Consider the following 22,868-nt stretch of genomic DNA (forward strand, 5'->3'; position numbering starts at 1 on the left):
TTTACTGGATATGTTTTGGTCTAAAATAGTAATGTTTTTGCAGTTTTGACAGCCGTAATCATAAACTAAAAATATATTTTTTCTTAACATTATTTTGTGTGTTTTATTTTATAATTTTGCTGTAAACTTGTTGAGCGGTCATGGGTTTCTTATTTATGCCCGTTTCAGATTTAGGAAAGAGCAAGTAACTGTGCATCTTGGTAACACCATGTTGCGCTGCAGGTGGGGGTAGATGTAAAATGTGCAGAGATTTAGATTTGGGAGGTGTGTGTCTGACATATAAATTGCAGTGTAAAATTAAACCTGTCCAGCATTTGTGACATACATGTAAAAACAGCCAGTATTACCCCACATGCAACAAAAATGTATGTATTTGCACCCCTTGTATTGCAACATGGTTTCTCATTACGCATGGGCAGCAATTGTTTTGCAACTACATTCATATAATGGAACCATTCACAAAGTGAGTTACAGGTAGTCAGCATTTGGAGTAGGTAACTGGGGTGTGTGAGCTGTGCGGCTGTACAGAGCGCAGCGCTCTGTCGGCAGCACCACCGATCACCCATGGCTCCCCGCATCTGGCTATCATGGTGCTTAGGCACCCTGCAGCCAGTATCTCTGCAGCAGTACCGCTTGGAGCGTCCTTAGGGTGCTTTAGACATTCACACCACTGCCCTTACAGCCCCCCGAAGCATCCTGAGGATGCTCCAGGCAATTCTGTAATCACCAGCGATTGTGGCGCATGATGTCACATGGAGGAGGCGTGGTCTGCATTGGGCGCGCTAGTTACGCAGCTGGAGGTAACGGGGTGTTTAGAAAAACAGAGCCGTTTAAACGCCATTGCACAGGCATGCATAAAATAGTCATTGCAATCTACTGTGCAGCACTCTGCATGTCAGGAGAGCTGCAGTGTTTGCTGCTGGTCAGACTTGCCGCATATGCACAATGGCTGCATGATGTGCATAGATGTAACCGATGTTTACGTTGCTGCACATCGTCATATGGATATGAGAAGGCAGCAGTGAGCGTCCCTATTCTCGGCTATGCTTTGGAAGGCATTAGCATATTTTAGCAACTGCGATCCATGAGAGAATACAGTTGCGATTGCATTACTGTCCATCTCTGAATCATGCTCCCAGCTTAATTACTGTAGCTGCACCTAGCTGGTCTTGTGTGCTAAAATCAGTATTTGTAGATAAAGAAATATCTCCTAAACATAATGTGTCCTTATCATCTGCTTCTGTTTTAAAATCTCAAGTGATCTTTGTGCCTGATCCAGAGACGTGCGCTAATGCCATTGCAGCTGCGATCCCATATGCAGCTGCTGTACAAAAATATGCAAATGTCGCAGACGCCAAAAATTGTATTGTGACGCAGACGCAGGCTGTGATACATCCCAAAAATTGTTGAAACATGCCTGCAGTCTTTGCCACCACTCCCCATTACCTCCCACAAACACTCCCTGACTGTCAATTACACTGTGAGATAAAAGTTGCTAGCAACTATGGTACTGTACTGTACCTTGATACATACGCAGTGCGACTTAGATTAGCTATTACCAGCTGTCTGTACATGCATCTGAGTAGATATATCGCCATTGCATATTTCTCTGAATCAGGCCCTTGTTTCCTGAGCATGCAGCTTGCGTCTTACTACTTGATTGGCTGGCACGTCCCTGGACTAGTTTCCTAGAAAAGTACTGCAGTATATTAATGCAAAAGTTAGGTTGCACATTTTATTTATTAATATGGTGCACAGATATTCTATAGTGCTTTAAAGAAATATCTTTGCCATTCATATCAATCCCTGCCCCAATGGAGCTTACAGTCTATGGGCCTGATTCAGAGTTTACACAAACCCCGATAGTTTGCATACAGGTCCGAATTTTCCCGATCGGCGTATGAGCAGCATCTGCACTGCGCATGCGCCGATCAGTGTCTGCAACGACGATCACAATGCCCCCTTAGCTACAGCATGATTGACGGGCATTTGAGGAAGGGGCTGCGACAGTTAGCATCACTGAAAATGGGGACATGTTGGCCCCATTTTCTGGGTCTGTCAAGGCCAGTGCCTGCATCTTCCAAATCAACTTCACTTGCACTGACTGCATGAATTTCACGACCATCCTGAGTAACATGAGGGTCACTTAGATGACCAATGTTCATGGAAGTAATCTGATCGCTGCGTCCTCGTACACAGCAGCAGATCACTGAAGCTGACAGGAGGCATCTTTTTAGACAAGATGCCTCCTGCAGCATTAGCATATTATCACAAAGCCACCCCACACAAAGATGCAACTCTGACTCAGACCCTACTTATTCCTTATCATATGTAAACACACACACACATAATATATGTACTAGGGTTAATTTGTCTACCAATAATATTTTACTCTTACCAGATTCTTTCCACTTTTCCTATCAGAATCCTTGCTGAATGTAGAACATAGAACTCTGGTTAATATTTTATTTCAGGGCACATTGAAAAACTGTAATAGTACTATAATATAAAATACCAATAAAATATATTTCACTGCTCCATTGAAATCTAGTACATCCTTCTAGAATTCTCCCCAGGATCCATACCAGGTTACTCTATAAATGAGCAGGGTCGCCAGAAAAGCAGGAAGGTTCCCGCTGGGCCTGTCCAACTAACCCCTCTGCTGAGCTGGCTGACACTGTCGGTTGGGCCGGGCCAACACTGCCTAATGGCTGCCGCACTTCCAGTATTTGTATACCACTATGGAATGCAAACCAGAAGCTCCCTGCTCCACCATCGCTGTGCAGCATCCCCCCTCAGCGCCACCCGCCAACAACCCCCCTTTCTCTGTGGGATGGTCGGAGCTGAGCCAGCCCCCGAGGCAGTGGGAGACATTTGGACCATGCAGGGATGAGAGAGAGGTGTGTGCAGCTGTGCCTGGGACAGAGTAGGAGACAGAGGAGCGGGACATGGGTAGCAGGGGCTTTTCCAATACTCACTCTGTGAGACTGCTGTCAGCGTTGAGAGAGAGATGGCGGCCGGGATCCATGAGCTGTGGTGATCTGACTGAGGTAACCCTGGAGAGGAGGTAATTCTTAGTCAGCTTCTTCCTGCAGACTCCCTTCCACTCCTAACCTGCCTGCATATTTCCACCACTATAACCACCCGACCCCCTACTCCACAGTACTACTCCCAGCCTGACCCACACTACTACTACTCCAAACTTGCCTCTGCTCCACCATTACTTCTACTCCCATTCTGCCCCCACTTACCACTACTACTCCTATCCAACCCCCTGATCTGCAATACTACTACTCCCATCCTGCCCCTTGATCTGCACTACTACTCCCATCCAACCCCTGCTTCCCACTACTACTCCCATCCTGTCCCCACTTTCCACTACTACTCCCATCCTGCTCCTTGATCTGCACTACTACTACTTCCATCCTGTCCCCACTTTCCACTATCACTCCACTCCTGCCCTCTACTATTACTACTCCCATCCTGACAGCAGCAGAGTGTATGGAGCTTGTGCTTCAGGTGCTGTTTCCGGTGGGGGCAATTGGCTAACCAGCCCTACCCCCTGGTCTCACAATACAGTACTCACCCTAACTGCCATCCGCACCTCTGGAATTTACCACCCTACCCCCTGGCTTCTGGATCATACCCTACCACCCTAGCTGAGGGACATACACTACCCACCAAATCTCCCTCTCCCCTCTGGCCCCAGGAACGTACACTGCTCACCCTATTTTTTTCTTGTGGAGACCAAAGAGTTTGTATTTTTTTTCTTGTGAGGTCCAAAGTGTTTTATTGTTTTCTTTAGGGGCATATATGTTTTTTTATGGGGCCAATGTGTTTTATTTTTTTCTGTGGGGGCTAATGTGTTTTTTTTCCTGCTGTGGGTCAATGTGTGTGTTTTCTTTCTGTGTGGGCCAATGTGTTTTATTTTATTTTCCTGTTGGGGCCAATGTGTTTTATTTTATTTTCCTGTGGGGACCAATGTGTTTGTTTAAGTTTTCTTTAGGGGCCAATGAGCTCAATTCAATTCAACGCAAATTGAATATAGAGTCGGGAAGAAGCTACCGGAGCTATTCAATTCAGCACACTGTTAAGCCCGACTGAAGGATTTGTTCTCGCATGCCTCCAGGGGTGCAAGCAGAAATTGGACAAACTGCTGCAGTTTTCTGCCCTTATCGTGGCAGAAACAGCCTCAAGCCAGGGACTTAAGTCGGAGAATGCTGGTTCTCGCGACCAAACATCATGTTTAATGTGTGAGAACGAGCATTTTCCGACATAACAGAGCACTAAATTGAGTATCTCGGGGAGCTCCTTCCTGGCGCAAATCAATTTGCAATGAATTGAATTGAGCCCAATGTGTTTGTTTTTTTATGGGGGCCAATGTGTTTTTTTTTTTCCTGCCAAGACTCAATGTGTGTGTTTTTTACCTGTGGAGGCCAATGTGTTTTATTTGCTCTTGTGAAGGCAATGTGTTTTAATTTTTTCTTGTGGGGGCCAACGTGTTTTATTTTTTCCTGTGCGGACTAATGTGCTGTTTTTTTTCCTATCGAGTGTCAATGTGTGTTTTTTTTTCTGTGTGAGTCAATGTGTTTTATTTAATTTTTTTTTTTGGGGGGGGGCTAATGTGGTTTTTATTTCTGTGGAGGGCCACTGTGTGTGAGTTTTTTCCCTGTAGGAGTCAATGTGCATTGTTTTTCATCTGCGCATGTGTCTGAGTTACGCCGAGCCTGTGTCCCGATGATGTTCATTCAGAGTTGTAGTACGGATTCAGACACATACACCAAGAAGTGTATTACAAATGTGTTGGGCGTTCCTGGGCTGTTACAGGGGGTTGGCTATAGAGATGCTGAATTGCTCACATTGGAAGCCATACTTGCCTTCTTTCTAGCACCCTGTATCTGTCACAACCCGTGCAGTTCCTCTATCCTGCCTGGAGTATTGCTCTCTGCTCTGCTTCTAGCACATTCAGCTGCTGCAACAAACGGCTAAGATTAATCAGTTTGTGTGCTAGAAGCACCAGAGCAGACAGTGACACCCCAGACAGGAAAGAGGAACTGCACAGGTTTTAACAGGTGCAGGGTGCTAGAATGAACACTACATACTCAGATGGATGATCATAGGGGATGGTGAAAGTTCTAATGGTGCAACCTATGGTGGCATCTAAAGTTGCACAAAGCATGATTGCAGAGTCTGTTAGACACTGATAGTGGGCGTTTCAGCCATTGCATATTTGGTTACACTGTACACCAGGGAATGGCATTGTAGCTGCATTAGCCTAAAGTCACAGACACAACTGCAACAAAAGACACAAGGAAGGCCGCAACTATGTCCAATTTAGAATCAGGCCCCATGAGGAAAGATCCCACGCCCTTGACAGACCCCACCCCCATTAGGGCTGCTTTCATGATTTACCCGGGCTGGTTTTGCATCCCAATCCACCCCTGTAAATGAGCAGTCCTGGTGTATTATTCATGGAGAATTTATTGTGTGGGACTAGAATAGTGAGTAATTGTTGACTGTTTTGAAACACTGTTGGTGGTGTGACAGTTTGAAAGAAGCAGTAATACAATTCTGTTCATTGATTTCAAGGGATACATTTTAAAGAAGCTGTCCATTGTAGGGCAACCATCCCCTTTTTTCTAGAAGCCTTCATTGTACAGTACATTGGTGGGGATCCAGCTCTTAGGATTTTCCATTATAATATACCAGCTGCTGCTCCGCATCAGTTAAAATTCACACCCACAACTGGAAAGATTTAGTAATAGTGGTAAATTCAATTAACCACGACGGAACTTGCCCTGCGAGTAAGTGCAGCCATATGCCCCACTTGCGGTAGCTGCAAATTTATGGATTTTTGTTTGCAGCCTTCCTTTTCCATGATATTTATGATCAATTCCAGTCAGTATTCAGGAGAAGACATAGCACTGAAACAGCCCTGGTATGTGTGCTTAATGATTTTCTGATGGCAAGAGAATATTAATCCTTCTGGATCTCCCTGCAGCATTTTATACCATGAACCATGGAATTCTAATTGCATGCCTGAAACATTTCTGTGGACTGGATGGCACTGTCCTTAGCTGGTTCAAAGGAGAGTTTATTCTGGAGTAAACTCTTTGCCACCAGTGCCACTTCCACGTGGTGTTCCACAGGATTATATACGATCCCCCATGCTATTTGCAGTATACATGCTACAACTGGGTGAAAAAATCAGACGTCATGGCCTGGTCTACTGCTGCTATGCAGGAATACACAACTGTACCTGTCATGTGCTCCAGGTACTGAGACCCAATACCAACCCTAAATGGCTGTTTAGCTGAGCTCCAGGTGTGGATAAGTGCAGTTGTCTTGTGACCTATCATAAGGACCTCTGTTTTATCAGGGTTCAGTCGCAGCCAATACTGCAGCATAGCCAACGAATGAGACTTGCACTTGGGGGTTCATAACTAAAAACTACTGAACATGTGTAGAATCTAGGGGCCTGATTCAGAGCCGGTCGCTATTTGCGCTCGCTCGTCCAGAAAATAGGGGTGGCTATTCAAATGAACTGTTCGCTGTTTGTGGTCTGTTCACGCCTCTAGGTCTGAACGATCGAACAAAACTTGCGGTCGTTTTTTGGGAAACTACGCCCCCTGGCCGCTCGCATCCTACGTCATGTCCGCTATTTATTAGATTAATCGAGTACATCGAACAGGGTATGAGCTGCTCGCTATTCTTGTGGTTGGTTTTTGCTACCACAATTTTGCGAGCAGTTCTGGCTAAAAAAAATAACCCAGTGACGTGGTCAATGACGCTGCTGTTTTAATTATGCACACCCATAAAACGCCCATTTTGACCTTTAAGCACGCCTGCGATCGGATCTCCACTCCCCGTTTTCAAGCACCTTCCCCTGTTACCATCCACATACACCTCATCCTGTCACTCAATTAGCAGGCATTCGCTATTTTGCGAGCACACGATTTTTGACCGCACTGACTGGTTCGCGCATGAGTATAACTATCTGTACGCATGCGCAGTTGAACGAACGAGCGGCCGCTTACGAGCGGCTCTGAATCAGGCCCTAGGTGTTGTCCTGGATAGTGGCTTCACACTTAAACATCAGGTAGCAGCCACATTCAAATATTCATTATTTCATTATTTCCCTCAGAAGATCTGCCAAAAGTCATATATGCATTTATATCATCATGCCTAGACTACCGCAAATCCCTTCACATTGGTCTCCCAGTAAAATAATTGCACCACCTGCAGATGGTACAAAATGCAGCTGCCAGGCTATTAACCAACCATCCCCGTTTCAGCCACATAACACCAATTCTCTACTCCCTTCACTAGCTGCCTGTAAAATGGCAAATCATTTTCAAGATTGGCTTACTGACTTTCAAAGCCCTACATGACCAGGACCCAAAGTGCTTGAAGCAACTTCTGATCTTTTACTGTCCCACTTGATTACTGTGATCCATTGATAAAGGACTATTAACAGTACCTAGAATCTCCCTGAATGTATTTGGCGCTCAAGCCTTCAGCTCTGTGGCTCAAACTTTACGGAACTCGCTTACCACACAGTTCGAGAAGCCTCCATTCTCTAATCCTTCAAAAATAGACTCAAGACGTACCTGTGCAACCAAGCATTTCACTAATGTCCCTTGCTAAATTTGTTTTGTATTTTGTGCTGTAAAAGGAAATGTAAAGTACTGTGAGTCCTTTTAGGAGAAAAGTGCTACTGTACTATATATAAATAACTACTATTATTATTCCAAAAAATCCACGAGTCAAGGGAGAGATCTGACCATGAAGAGGGTGAGTTGAGGTGTCATTGCTAATATTTCCCCGCCGTTGCATTAGCAACTTGCACCCTTTGCTGCTTATTGAATTAACCTCATAGTGTGGAATCCTGTTGTTTTATTCCTGTTAAACTTGTAAACTTTCTAACAAAATGTGTACTTTATTGAGTCACCATTGCTTAATAATTTCTTCAATTCACATTATTTGTTTGGATAATTCTCGCACACAATTAATAAACAAATATAGAAGTGTAACAAGGAATATTTGTGTTTTAGAGTTTTGCAGTTATTCCTTTATTTAAACATTTTAGGCCACACTCCCTTTGTTACTCAAGACAACTAGGGTAAAATAATAATAATAATAAAATATAAAATAACTTGGAGAGGCCCAATATATGTATGTATGTATGCATAGTAGGGATGTGCAGGCTCGGATAGGTTCAAATTTTCCCGCCAAGTTCGTATTTTTCCCGCCAAAAATCGGGTCTCAGAAAGAGGCAAAAGGCCATCTTTCATGGACAAACATCATCTTCCATGGACTTTTGTCCAGGAAAGATGATGTTTGTCCATGAAAGATGACGTTTTGTCTCTTTCTGAGACCCGATTTTTGGTGGGAAAAATTCGAACTTGGCGGGAAAATTCGAACCTATCCGAGCCTGCACATGCCTAATGTATATAGAGAGAGAAGAGAGAGAAGTGAGATCCTGAGAATAACACTTCATTGTACAATCACTTTGCCAAGCCCATTGCAGCCACATTATAGACTATAGTGCAACATTTTTCTGTTTAATTCTTCACTTCCATATCATCTTCAAGTCCTTGTTCTCAACTCTAACAGGTAAATTTTTCTATACAAATGATTGGTACACTTCTTCTGATTATAGAAATGCTCTTTTTATTTAACATATGGGAAAATATGTTTTAAAATTATATTGAACATACAGGATATAGCACCCTTTGACATTTGCATGGTTTTACCATGCATAGACACACGCACTTCAAAACATGGTTCTGTTATTGGTCACAATGACATCAGTTAGATCAAGGGCAGGATAATGGCTGCACTCCCTTTATCTCCAGTGACTTGCTGAAGTTGATCTCTTGTGCTTTAGCTGAGCCTTTGGCAATTTTGAGATCTCTAACACATCCTTTAAAGCTCACATTAGTGGTCAGGCCAAATTGTTTTACACCTTCTGTAAAAGAGAGATAAAGAACAGATTAACAAATCCTAAATCGGTTATGTTCATTCATTTTTATGTACAAAATGGAAAAATGAAATAAGCACATATATAGAAATATAGTGTATCTGACATCAGAAGTAAAGGAGTCAAACATAAAATAAAAAATAAAACAATAAAAAAATCCAAAACTTATTATTATGATGATTTAAAATAATAATAATAATAATAATAATAATAATAATAATAATAATAATAATATTATTATTATTATTATTATTAATTCTTAAAATAAACTGAATGTATGTAATGGTCATTCCCTCTTGTTAACATGTAAATAAGAATCTCATGCAAATGTTATAGTCATATTATTAAACCTTTCAAAAACAACAGGGCAGACTACTATCCCTAGTATACCTGAGAGCTTGAGAAGTCATATTTGCTTTGTTTATGTACCTTAACTATTGGATTCCAGTTTTGGGCAAATCTTCCATGATCCCTGGACATCATGATATTTCTGTAGTGCAGGGTTTAATGTCTAATGATCTCACTACTCACCAGATATTATCTTTTCTGGATGTACCTCATTTGAAAGAGGAGACCTCCCTCTTTCAAATGAGGGGTCCTCATCTTTTTAGGAGCCATGATTGGGGAAATAGACTTACATTTTTTCATGGCAGCAGTTCCCTAAACTGCATGCATGAGCCACCCTTTTCTGTTATATCCCCCCAAACCTCTAGATCATAAATCCTGTAGTTTGGAAAGGGAGCAGTTCCAAACCCATGAAAAAAAATGTATGCCAATACTACATTTTTGAATGAAAAGATTCAATTGATCATAAATGTATTATTTGTGTACAAATATGTGGCTAATAGAATTAATTAAAGTAGATAACCAAACATCATTTGAATTTTTGGTGAACTGAAGATCAGTCCAATATTTATGTAAGTTGGAAAAACATTTATGTAAAGTTTACAAAATTTAGCAAGGTCAAAATTTAGCAAATAGCTTATAGATGATGTTGGGAATTGAAGTTTCACACCACATGGAGAGTCATAGGTTGTCCAGGCCTTAATTATGTGATATGTGGATTTGAGCCGTACATGCTAAGCCGCTAACGAGACTTTCCAGATTATGGGACTTTCACTGGCAATTTTCGGAGAAACCTCATGATAAAGGTAATTTGCCTCCTTTACAAGAGGGTGCAAGTAGTATAGTGTTTGTATTTTGATCACTTTGCAACTTTAGTGTGACCAGGCAGGTACTTTGAATTGTGGTCATCTTGTTTCCTAAAAGCTTGTTTTTTGTGTGATCACATGATCACCTAGGAGTTTTATGATTGATGCGCCTCTGTCACAGAGAGAACTTGGATTAAGCTTATGTCTGACATGATCTGTGTATAGGTTTTTGGTACATCAATCTCTAAATTCTCTTCTTTTCCAGTTGCTATACTTAGAAATGTTTTACCAGTTCTCTCCTACCTAATTTAAAGCATTACAGTCAGCCACTGTATTAGATCTCTCCTTCTAAGGGGCATATCCAATTACCCGCGGGACTTCTCCCATGAGTAATTAAGGCGTGAAAGTCCCGCGGCGCGGAGTTAAGCTATTCAATAAAATAGCTTTTTCCCCGCACCGTTAAATCGGCTCTCGCACGTGGGAACACACTGTTTCCGCGAGAAATGCGGAAACAGTGTATTATTGCCTCTCGCGCAAGGCCAATTAGGGCGGCTTCACGCAGTTTTTACCTCGTTTTGCAAAGTGAGGATCGCAGTTAGCATGGTGGCCCAATTCTTTGGCTGACTGCTCATGAGTCACATAAAATGATGTGCTCTATTATTAGTAGTAGTAAAATGATGCATTAAAAAATGTGACAGATTCAAAATATTTGTTGTATAAAAAGCATTATTCCATCAGTTTCATTGAAAACTCCTTCCCCCACATTTCTTGGTCTACTGTCTACTCAGTTGTTTATTGTGCAAAAGAGGTTCTTTCAAGGCATCCCTATTTCAAACATCAGCTGTAAACAACTGATCTTCTGGCTTGAATCCTCTAGCAGCTAAAGTGTACTCACCAGGATATCCTCCTACAAAGACTGGATCATTAGTGTCTGCAGATGTGGATGCAGAGTTTGGACTTCTAGCTTCTACTTTACTGTCATCAACAATCATCTCCAAGCGGTGCTTTATTTTATTTGCCACTACTTTGTGCCACCGGCCATCACACAAGCTACCTGGCAGCTCTGGCTCATAAACTGCTGTGAAACGGCCGGCTCCATTGTCTGCATGGAAGAGAAGCTTTGGGAAAGGCAAAATATCAAAATACTGCCTGAAAGATGTTATCCAAAAATATATCCTAAGTAAAGGAGCTATATATTTTTTCAGATTTGTAATGTCTAGTTATAATGAGAATGACATGACTTCCATTTCATGTATTTTGCACCATTGACATGTTTATGAGCAATAAATCACACAAATATGTTTAATTTTATTTGTACAATGGTGATATTTTTAATGTTTTGTACTTGTTTGTTTACTAGATTCTGCAAAAGCACTAAGCAATAGAGCAAAACTGGAGAAAGAAAATATTATATATAATATAATATATTATGCTACGGGTCAGATTTGGATGCATTATGATGTGCCTAAGACTCAGCATATCATCATAAATATGCTATTATGGGGTATATTCAATTGGGCGTGAGGTTTAGCGCGGCTAAAACCTTGCGCCCCTCGTGCCCAATTTTGGAATCCCGTGGGTATGCGTGCTCCCGATACCCGCGGGATTCAATTAAAAAAAACAGTGGACGCGGGGTTTTCATCACTGAAAACCATGCCCCGCGTAAATAAAATAAAACAAATCACTTACCTGGCAGGGGGTCCCCGGTGGTCTCCACGGCTCCCGGTAGCTTCTCCTCTCTCTTCTTACTGGAGAGGGGGCTACTGAGAGTCCCAGGGGCTCCTGGGAGGCTCTAGGGGGCTGGTGGGTGGGGCAAGGGCTGCTGGGAGATGTAGTTCTCCCAGCGCCAATTACGGGGGCACACTGACACCGGGACACACACTCATACACACTCACAAACACCACACACACTCACATACCCCTGCTGCAGAAGAGTCGACTCCTGACGCAGGATGAAGAAGACAGCGCTGCCGAAGGTAAGTAATTAAGAACTAATTAAGCTAATTGGATACTTCCAATTGCTTAATTAGCCCTCAGAGGGGGTGCCACGGGGGTATCAGAGCAAGCCCCGATGATTTTACCTAAAATCATCGATTTTTGGAAAAATCACGCTTGCTCAGGAGGTGCGAGAATAAAAACGTCCCAGCGCGTGCTTTAAAAAAAACACGCGGGTGTTTTGCTATTCTCGCACGCTATTGAATATGCCTCTATATGTGTCCTTTTAGAGCTTATTTTTTTTTTTTTTAGAACATGTCCAACTACAGTTACCATCTGTCTGGTAATATACTGTGCGGTAATCAAAAAGACTGTCTAGAGTCAATATATATTTTTAATATATGTTTGTATACATGTAGATAATATTTGGGATGTAATCATGTACTACACATCATGTCCCCATCACTGCTTGGCATTAAAACGATATATGCTCATACAAATATGGTACATTACCTCCCACAAATATGAAATACTAAAGTACCATGCTTAGGAATGGATAAACAAGCCACTATGGTTATATCTCACTTTCTGAGATATATGTTCACTGAATAGTGCTAGTATTGTTTCATGTAAATCAATTGTGTTTAATTTTTGTTATTAGAGCTAGTATAAATATAATAGTGTCAGAGGTAGGGGGCAGAGGAGAGGACAGCAACTCTTAAATCATACTAACACTCTGATGCTATTTCTATTCTGGTACTGTGCCACCTTCAATCTGTATACCATTTCAGACAGTGAATATAGCGCTGGGCTAAAATGAATAAGTAATGGGTATAACTGCGAATTTCCTGCCATAAATCAATTTTTCTGTCTTTGTTTGAGTGGTAAGAAAATGACTGAAAAATGTGATAATAAAAAAGTTTTAAGCTATTCTACTGCAGCATTGGACATTCGCCCTCTATCCGGGAATCTGAAAGTAAAAGGTGGTAACCCTACAGTATGTCCAACTCAGCATGAGCCCATAACTGTGTCTTCTGAATATATATATTACTGTACTTATAAACATTTCTACTGCCTTTTACCTCAGTCACTGAGTAATAATTCCCCTTAATGAATTCCCCGTTATGTTGAATGAACTATAATTTAATACACAGCATTTTCACTCACTTTACATAAATTTGTTATATATGGAATATCATTTTCAAACTAAAGCTTTTCTAAATTTTAAGCATGGAAGTTTTTGCAGGTTAAAGTGTGGAAAAAAAGAATTTCAAACACTTACTTTACCATCCACAAGTTCAATGCCTAGTCCATCCATCTTTTTTCCACTGATTCCAAGAAGAACACCATTGGTCTTTGTTGTGCGAAACGCCAGTTCTATTATCAGATCTGTGCCTACTTTAAAAGCTCCAACTGAAAGTAGAATATATATTTAAAAAAATGTATAAATACATACACAAATGCTGAAGAACAATTAACAATAATGTATTTATTATTGCAATGGTAATTGCAAAAACAAACCATAGCAGCTTGAGTAACATGACAGAGAAGCTTTTCTCATTTCTGTAGAAAAACTGTAATGGTGGAGGTACAATGTTTCTCACTACCTGCTAAATCAAACTAACCCCTTTTGTATCCGGGTCTACTTTACAACATCCAAATTCTGTTGAAGTCAAAATGCCATCAGAAGTTTAGCCATTTGTCTAGCATGCAGGAGCGCACTTAGGGCCCGATGGTTTGCATACATCTCCGATTGTTGGGGGTCTGCGCATGTATCGGAACCGTTCTGCACATATGCAGAATGGGTCCTGCATCCTTGCATGCTGTATCTCCAAGCCGCAGCATGATTGACATGTTGCAGCCTTTTGGGGCAGAGCGAAAGCATGGTTTTCCTGTGTTTCCGGAAATGGGGAGTGTTGTCCCTGTTTTATGGAAGTGGTGTGGCCAGGGTCTGCGTCTTCAGATGCAGACTAATGACCCCGGCTGAGTCGGTAAGCCAAACCTTTGACTCCAACTCCAAAGAGAGTAGTTGCAGTCGAAGATTTACCTTACTAATCCACAGCTATAATTATGGCTCCTTTACTTAGGGATGTAGTCTGATGTCAGTACTAGAGATGGGCGGGTTTGGTTCCCTGAGAACCGAACCCACCCGAATTATGGGGATCCGAGGCAGATACGAGTCGGCTTGGGTTTTCCCACCTGTCTCAGATCTGACAACAAGTCAAAACATCATCATCCCACTGTCGGATTCTCACGGGTTTTGGATTCTATAAAGGTCCCGAGATTCACCACCATTTTTCATTACGGCTGTGGAGAGTGAAGAGGGAGGGAGCTGGGAGCTGTGCTGTGATGTTGTGTTAGGGGCTGGCTACTTTTGTCCATAAGGGCTGGCTGTTGTCTTCTATAGAGGGGCTGGCTGGTTGTTGCCTTCTATAGAGTGGCTGGCTGGCTGTTGTCGTGTCCATAGGGGCTGGCTTGCTGTCGTTGTCCTGTCCATAGGGGCTGGCTGGCTGTCATTGTCCTGTCCATAGGGGCTGGCTGGCTGTCATTGTCCTGTCTTTAGGGGCTGGCTGTTGTACTTGTCCTGTCCATAGGGACTGGCTGACTGTAGTGCTGTGTTGTCTAGGGGGTGCTCTGTCCTTCAGGGGTGTTCTTCACCCACCCCCAGTGTGAAAAAAAAATAAAAATTAGTGTTAGCCACACTTGTCATCAGAGCACGGGTGCTGTGCTGCTGTCTGTTAAGGGGCTGCTGCCTCTTTTCAGGGGTTCACCCCAGTGTTAAAAAAATAAAATAAACATTTTTTTTTGTGTGGCATGTTAGCCACATCTGTCATCGGCGTAGGTGTGCAGGGGTGCTGTGCTGCTGTCTGTCGAGGGGCTGCTGGCCAAAAATAAAAAAACAAGTTTATTTGTGAGCGTGTCACAGTGTCAGCCACACCTGGCTGTCACTGTCATCAGTTTCGCTGCGCAGGGGTGCTGTGCTCCTGTCTGTCGAGGGGCTGCTGCCCAAAATAATAAATAAACAATGTTTTTGTGTGCATGTCAGCCATACTTGGCTGTCACTGTCATCGGTGTAGCTGCGGAGGTGTGCTGTGCTCCTGTCTGTCATAGGGCTGCTGCCCAAAATATAAACAATAGTTCTTGTGTGTGTGTTATCCACACCAGTCATTGGCGTAGCTGTGCAGGGGTGCTGTGCTGCTGTCTGTCAAGGGGCTGCATGAATATTACAATGAAAACTTTTTTTGTGTGTTATTGGGTTACCAAAAAGTTGTTTTTTTTTTTTTTAAACTTTAACATTGCAGAAATGTTATCCTAACAGCTTATAAAGTTATTCGCTCTAAAAAACTAAAGCCTATATTTATTTACAAACCTATATAGAGTGGACATCCTAAATTCTAAAACTTTTCTATTCAAAAATGTAAACAAAAGCAAAGATTATAAGTCTAGTGTGTTATAGTGTGTTATTATGATGTTAGAATGTAGAAGGCCAAAAATTGGGTGGACCACATATGACTGATTGATCAACCATGGCAACTGGATTCATGACTGGTGTCATAAGGAAGAGGAGGCTGCAAACTGGGTGTTATGTTATGAGTTGGCCATATGGGATATGTTGCTGGTTACTTATTAGTGGACACATTATTAGTTGTTGTTATTTTGGGTTACCATCTCCTGAAGGGTGTTTACCAACAGACAAAGACTACCTATCAGCTCAGGCATAGATACTTCCTGAGGAACAGAGCTCTGTTCTCTGGAGGGAAGCAAATTAGGTGGGAGCCCCTGTTCCAACATCTGAAGCTCTTCTCTCTCCACATCATCTATTATAGATGAAAAAAAAATGTCATCGGGGACATCTAGCTCCTCTTTCTGTACCCTGCTCACCCTTTTTGGACAGGAAGTCCAGGATGGATTGTTTGGAAGAAGAAGGCCTAGCAACAGATGGGGATGGTCATTATCAAGACCTGGTCCCCCCAGTGGGTGTAGTCTGGGAGGTTTTGGTTGTCATGCAGGCAGAGAAATAACAAAGGCCACCATGTTGTCTGTGCTCACTGTACCGTATTTCAGTTTGCGATTCAGGTAGGAATAAACTCGGCTACAGAACACAGAATCAATGGATGTCTTAGTGCATTCAGGCCAGATATGATCCATGAATTCCCAGATACATTCTGGACAGATGAATCCTTTGCTTGTGATAATCTTTGGTAATTCCTGGCAAAGGTGGGTGTTATAGCGAGACACTTTGAAGGCTGTAACTTTGAACTACTTTATAGAAAACATGTGAATGAAACCTCCACACTGCAGAACATGATGGAGAAATCCTTTGAAGCTCAGCACCTATAGCATCTTTTTTCATGTTCTCCGAGGCCTCTTCTGACTGCGAAGAAAGATTCTCCACACTGTAGTCTTCCATTGTGACTTTTTAATGGTGATTTCAATACTGTCCACTGGATGAGATCCATCTCATCTGAGGGTTGGGTTTTTCCCATGCAAATGAGACAATTCACATCCAGAAGGTGACTCTTATGTTTAGCCATAGTGTCAGTCTCTCTTTTGGTAGAATTTGCACAATCTTGGTCTTGGGGGCACCATGATGAATCAGACAGATCCTCCAAGGTAAACATCTGATCTGGTGTTGTATCTATATCTATTAATCCTTTGTGTGTGAGTTTAGTCATCTGCTGCTTGTGGTGGAGCTCTTTTTCTGCTTACTAAATTATCTCCAGACACAATGTAAAACTTAACCTTAAATTGAAATTTTTTAATGTCCCTGTACAGTTTGGGAATTCCTTTACAGAACTGAAGGTTTGCAAAGGTTTATTTAAGGCAATTGTATCATCTTGCATGGACAAACATCATCATTCCTGAACTTTTGTCCAGGAATGATGATGTTTGTCCATGCAAGATGACGTTTTGTCTCTTTCCGAGTCACGTTTTTTGGAGGGAAAAATCTGAACTTGGCGTGCAAACTCGAACCTATCCGAGCCTGCACATCCCTATTTGCTACCAATCAATCCTTCCTGTCCTTGCCCTGCCTTAAACTACATACATACTCCAACTCCCTCAGGCATCTCTTGAATAATAAAAGTGTTTCCTTATGTGCCATGTTTGAATTTGAACTGCCATGTGTGTGTGCCGTCCACTGCTGCAGCTTAGCTTAGTCAGCCAGCTATCTTGGTGCAAATTTTGGGCCTAAACTAGATAAAAAAATCAATATTGTGAGCTGTGAGGTGGTCAAAATTGACTGGAAATGAGTGGAAATAAATGTTATTGAGTTTATTAATACTGTAGGAACAAAAAAGGCCCATTTTATGTGATTTTAGCTGTTATGTTTATTTATGATTTAAGAAAAAATCCAGATCCAAAACCAAAACACAATACATGGAGGTTGGCAAAACCAATCCAGATCCAAAACCAAAACATGAGGGTCAGTGCACATCTCTAGTCAGTACTATTATTAGGGAAGGTATGGATAACCAGAAAGGGTTGGTTTGATATAACTACCTGATTGAAAAGGCTTGCAGAGTTCAGCTCCACAATGGTTGTCCTGTGTCTGCCCCCCACCACCAGTAATAGCAGGCAGAATAAATAGTCCACATCCTTGATACTTGGGAGATGCAGGTCTGCATTAAGTTTTTGTTATTTTTTTTTTTTTTTACAGAATAAAGCATTTGGAAATCCCCTATAGAAATCCTGCATTTACCGCTGGTGTGCTAGGCTGGAGAATTGCTGACTTAATTACAACAAATGTTAATGACTACTATACTGTATATAGTGGATATGAGCAGTTTGAATTCAGAGAATTTTAACAAAACCAACTTTTGAGGAATCCGGACAAACCGGGTCAAGACTTGGTTCCTTCCATCATATCCTGATATAAAAGCTAGGCAAAGATATATTTGTGTTACAGCAAGTGCATTGATTTTAACATAAGCTACATAGCAAAAGTTAAAAAACAAACAAGAATTTGCCATACTTTGGTATTGTAAATAACTGTTAGATACTTATGGATGTCCTGTTACTACCTTATATTTTTTTATTGTTATTGTTTTTCCTTTTGCCCTCTATGCCCCCTTCTCATTTTTCTATACCCCAATTTTTTCTGATTATTCACAATTAAAATGTATTGATGGAAAAAAAAAAAAAAAAACAAGAAAAACAGGCTACTGCTTGATTCAGAGCACACTTCTCCTCTCCCCTCTCTTAATTTAAAAATGTGTAGGGTTTTGTGTGGGACAGTATCAGATCTCTGATAGCATGTGGCAAAAACACAAGAAGCTGTGTGAATAATTTGCAGCAACTCCCATCCCTCCTCCATGTTTACACGCAATCCAGAACCTGAGATTCGGTTTTTAAATCGAGTTCTGAACTTACAGCAGACCCTGATCCGGGACTCAGTTCTACTCAGATCCCCAAAAGTGATCTGAGCCAGGACTCTGTTTGACTCGGAAACCCAAAGTTTGGGTGTATTCGGTTTTAAGGAAACCGCACATCTCTAATTAGCAGTAGTAGTTCTCTATTAGTGAAAAATGTAATGTGGGAAGAAAAGAAAGTGTAAAACTGGCCACACATCGAAAGATTATCTGTCCAACCAGCCAACTTCTTGATTGGTTGGAATGAAAATCTGGTAAGGTATGAAAGCAAATGACAATCAGCAATTTGCTCCCAAATGCCGGAAAATGGACCAAAAATGTTGTTTGAAAAAATTGTTTAGATCAAACATTTAACAAACTTGTCTGACTACCATTTTTATCTGTTTTCTTGCATTTAGGAGCAAATTGCTGATCATCACTTACTCCCATACATTACCAGATTTTCATTCCAACCAATCAACAAGTTGGCTGGTTGGATGTAAGTTGGTCTAGTGTGTGGCCAGCTTAAGAAAGGTTGTTCATAAACCAGTTTGACAATCTCAAAAAAACATGATTTAAGTATTAAAATGTAAAGTTACTGATGATTTGTTAAAAAAAAGACAACAGCTAATTTAGGGCCTGATTCAGTAAGGATCGCTATTGCGTACACAGCTGCGATTTCGTATGGAACGCGGCAGTGAAAATATGCTAATGCCTGCCATAGCTCAGCCAGCATCCTCACACTCCTGCATACACATTGGCAACATCGGCCCATCATTCAGCATTTTCACCAGGTCTGACCAGCGACAGAAACTGCAAGTCTCGTTGCACGCAGTGAGTACTCAAGCTGCATAGTTGCAATTGCGTATGCTGCTAAATCATGCCCTTAATATTCAGCACCCTCATTGTCAAGGAAAGGCTCAGACAATTTTTGCTAGTAGTGGTCTTGCTACTGCTCTCACATGTTATAAAATTTTATATAGAGTGAGAAGAGGGTGCATGGAAAGCCACAGAGGATGTATGATCACTTCAACTCTCGTTTTTTGAGTGTAGGTGTGTAACCTCCAAAACAACCACATCAGTGACTGAAAAAAACATTGAGGCTAAAAAACAAAATGGGTTTTCACAGAATACTGAGGAGAGTCTAAGTTTTCCTATGAGCTATATGCATGAATCTGACATTTCCGACTCTGATACTATAATTATAGTGCAGTCTCCTTCCAGAATCTTTCTACCATTTGGAAATGTGAGTAACAGTAGTAATGGTGATGATTTAGACATAAAAATTGAGAATGCTACTTAGGAAGTTTCTAATGTGCAACAGAATGGGGGGATAATTGTAGATCTTAAGATAATGGCGATGATGAGGATGAATGTAATGTATTTGAAGAAGATAATGAGGATGATATTGCTCATGTTCAAGTAAGGCAGCCACCACTGGTAGCACCTCATTGTCATGCCTAACCAAAGACAGAAAAATCCACATCTTGCATGTGTAAAAATACATTTACCCCAAACCATACATTTGTCAAGAGATCTGTAGCCTTTGTCATGCCAAAGTAAGCAAAGGTAGGGGCATTAACCATCTAGTCACTTCCTTCCCATTACATAATTTGCAGTGAGTTAATTTGAGCTTTCATCAAAAGCAGGAAAATTTTGTCCATCATCAGCTACCAGCACCATGGATAGATATCTCATGGAACATTCATTGCCATCACCTTCATCATCAACCTACTTATTAGGAGGTACTCCTGTATCCAATTTTAAATGCAGACTGACCCCTCTAATGCTGTGATTTAGAGGGCACTACAACCGTCATCGCAGACACTGATTGGCACATGCTCAGTATAGATCCTGCGCATGTGCCAGTCGGCAACCATATCAAGTTTGTGTACATCTCTGAATTAGGCTCATTATCAACATTGAGGAAGATGACCACTGTTTCCGTACAGCTTATTAGTAACTTGTTAAACTCCCTATCTATTCATATATTCTACAGTCCAACAAACACCAACTTAAAATAAGAGTTATGGTATAACATACCTTCGTTAACTCTTTTTCTTCGAGGTCCATGGGGTCCACAGCCAATATGTTGGTATGAATCCCGGTCACCAAACAGTTAAACAAATGAGCTCTCTGCTCCCAGGATGCATCGGGTCCCTCCTTCATATACCCCGCCTTTGGCCCAAGGTAGCCAGTTCATTACCAAGCTCAAGCAGGCGAAGAAAAAAAGACAAGAAAGAAGAACCCATGCTCTCTAGACCAGTCTCTCATAGAGAAAGGAAATTATAGAGATACCCAAAACCACAGGCGGGAACGCTCCTGTGTCTCAGTAGAGAGGAGAATCCTGCGCCCAAAGGAGGCATCCTGAGAGGAAAAAGTGTCAAATGCACAGAACTTGACAAAAATATGGACGGAAGACCATGTGGCTGCCCTGTACAACTATTCAGCAGAGGCGCCCCAGCAAGCCACCCACGAAGGTCCCACTGACCCTGTGGATGTACCTTACTGAATCCGGCACCACCAGACAATCCTGTGTGTATGCCTGAGAAACTGTCATACAAATCCATCTGTCCAGCGTCTGCTTATCAGCTGGCCATCCACGCTTATGACAGCCATACAGTACAAAAAGGGAACCAGACTTCATCATGCTGTTGGTGCAATCCACATGAATATGCAGCGCACGGACAATATCCAATGGAAACCTCACCTACCAAGAGGCTTGTAGTCTGAAAGCTGGGACCACAATTTCTTCATTTATATGGAATCAGGATACCCCTTTTAGAAGGTATCCCGCCCTAGTACTAAGTACCGCTCTATCCCAATTCATTATTAAACAGGGAAGTGGAAGGAAAGTGCTGCCAGATTAGAGACCCTATGGCCGAAGCGATAGCCAGGAGAAACTGTCTTTGCTGTCAACCACGTTAGGTCTACTGATTTCAGGAGTTCGAATAAAGGAGCCTGAAAACCAATGTCAGACCGCACTGGCTATCGGGGGGACAAAGGGAGGCTGACCCTCACAACACCCTGAAAAAAAGTGTTCTAACATCAGGCCATGGGGCGATCCTTCGCTAAACCAACTGAAAGTGCAGGAGCCTGAACTCTCAGGGTGGCCAGATGGAGACCCCGGTCTAAACCAGTCTGACGAAAAGAACACACTCAAGAGACCCTAACCACCCCAGGGTCACATTTTCTCAGTTCACCCCGCTGAACATATGAGTGCCAAGTTTTGTAATAAATGCAGCCAGAGAGGTTTCTTGTCCTCTGAATTACAGCAATGCTTTACCTTTAAGACGGAGGTCTGTAGAACCATGCTGTCCAAGATAGATGAGGAAGGTCTGGATACAGGAAGGGACCCTGTATTAACAGGTCCAACCTTAGCAGAGGAGGCCACGGAGTGTCTATGGAGAGACTCTGCATGTTGGTGAACCAATGGTGTCAGGGCCAAGCAGGGGCTATCAGTATTATTGTTGCACTCTCCTGTTATCCCTTGGAAGAAGGGATAGCAGGTGATGCAAATACGCCAGTCTGAAGTTCCACTCTACTGCCAGAGCGTCCACAAACTCTGCTGCAGGATCCCTGGTTCTGCCCGTACCTGGGTACCCTGTGGTTGTGACTCAAGGCCATGAGGTCTACCTCTGGAAGACCCCATCCATCCACAAGGCTCTGAAATACCTGTGGATGAAGACCCCACACTCTCTGGTGCGTATATCCTGCTAGCTTAGGAAGTCCACTTCCAAATTGAGGACTCCTGGTATGAACACAGCCGATCTTGCTGGAAAATGACATTCTGCCAAAACAGAATGTCTGCCACTTCCGCCATAGTAGCCTAGCTCCCTGTTCCTCCCTGATGGATGAGGCAATCTACTGCGGTGGTGTTGTTAGATTGTACCTAGACCGGCCTGCCCCTTTAGCATTTCCTGAGCTTGAACAAGTGCTCCTGAATACTATCCTTAGTTCCAGGATGTTTTATGGAGAGACTGCTTTCTGTTGTCCTCCATTTTTCTTGAAAATGTGCGTCGACCTTTCTCTGCTCCCCACCCGTGGAACTGATATCATCCAGATCCAGAACGGATGACCTTTGTTGCGACAGTCTTCGATGGATAGTCGCTCTACTGGCAAGAGACAGATCATCTGTGCTTTTATTTGGAACCCCGGCCATACCATGGCCAGGCAAATAAAAGCTCCTGACAGAGAAAGACTGTCTTGAGACCGGCTTGAAGTCTCTCATCAGTGGAACCATTAAAGGCGAATACCGATGGTACTGGAAAGGGATATAAGGCCTCAACCTTTCTGGTAATATGGATTTTCCTGTCCGGAGAGCTCCATACTTCCTCAAGTTCTGATCAGGTGCTCAGATTTGGGAAATTGAGCTTTCACAACTTTCTGGCATTACAATACTGGAGCCTTTTCTTATACCGGCTCCACAAACACAGCTTTGACCCCTCT

The 22,868-nt window shown here is 42.3% G+C and overlaps 1 protein-coding gene across 1 annotated transcript in view; it reads right to left on the reverse strand.

The window, feature by feature from the left end:
- Nucleotides 1–8,489: 8,489 nt before the first annotated feature.
- The window catches only part of LAMA2 (laminin subunit alpha 2), a 901,593-nt gene continuing 887,214 nt past the window's right edge, over nucleotides 8,490–22,868 (reverse strand). The window contains exons 63-65 of the mRNA XM_088452064.1: nucleotides 13,352–13,482; nucleotides 11,030–11,252; nucleotides 8,490–8,971 (exon numbers count right to left, since the gene is read on the reverse strand). Of these exons, the coding sequence (XP_088308190.1) occupies nucleotides 8,820–8,971; nucleotides 11,030–11,252; nucleotides 13,352–13,482 (506 nt within the window). The 3' untranslated portion in view covers nucleotides 8,490–8,819. The remainder of the gene's footprint in view (nucleotides 8,972–11,029; nucleotides 11,253–13,351; nucleotides 13,483–22,868) is intronic.

Source organism: Taudactylus pleione, unplaced genomic scaffold (genome assembly GCF_031769625.1).
Source record: "Taudactylus pleione unplaced genomic scaffold, aTauple2 ptg000006l, whole genome shotgun sequence".
In the NCBI taxonomy this organism is placed as follows: domain Eukaryota; kingdom Metazoa; phylum Chordata; class Amphibia; order Anura; family Myobatrachidae; genus Taudactylus; species Taudactylus pleione.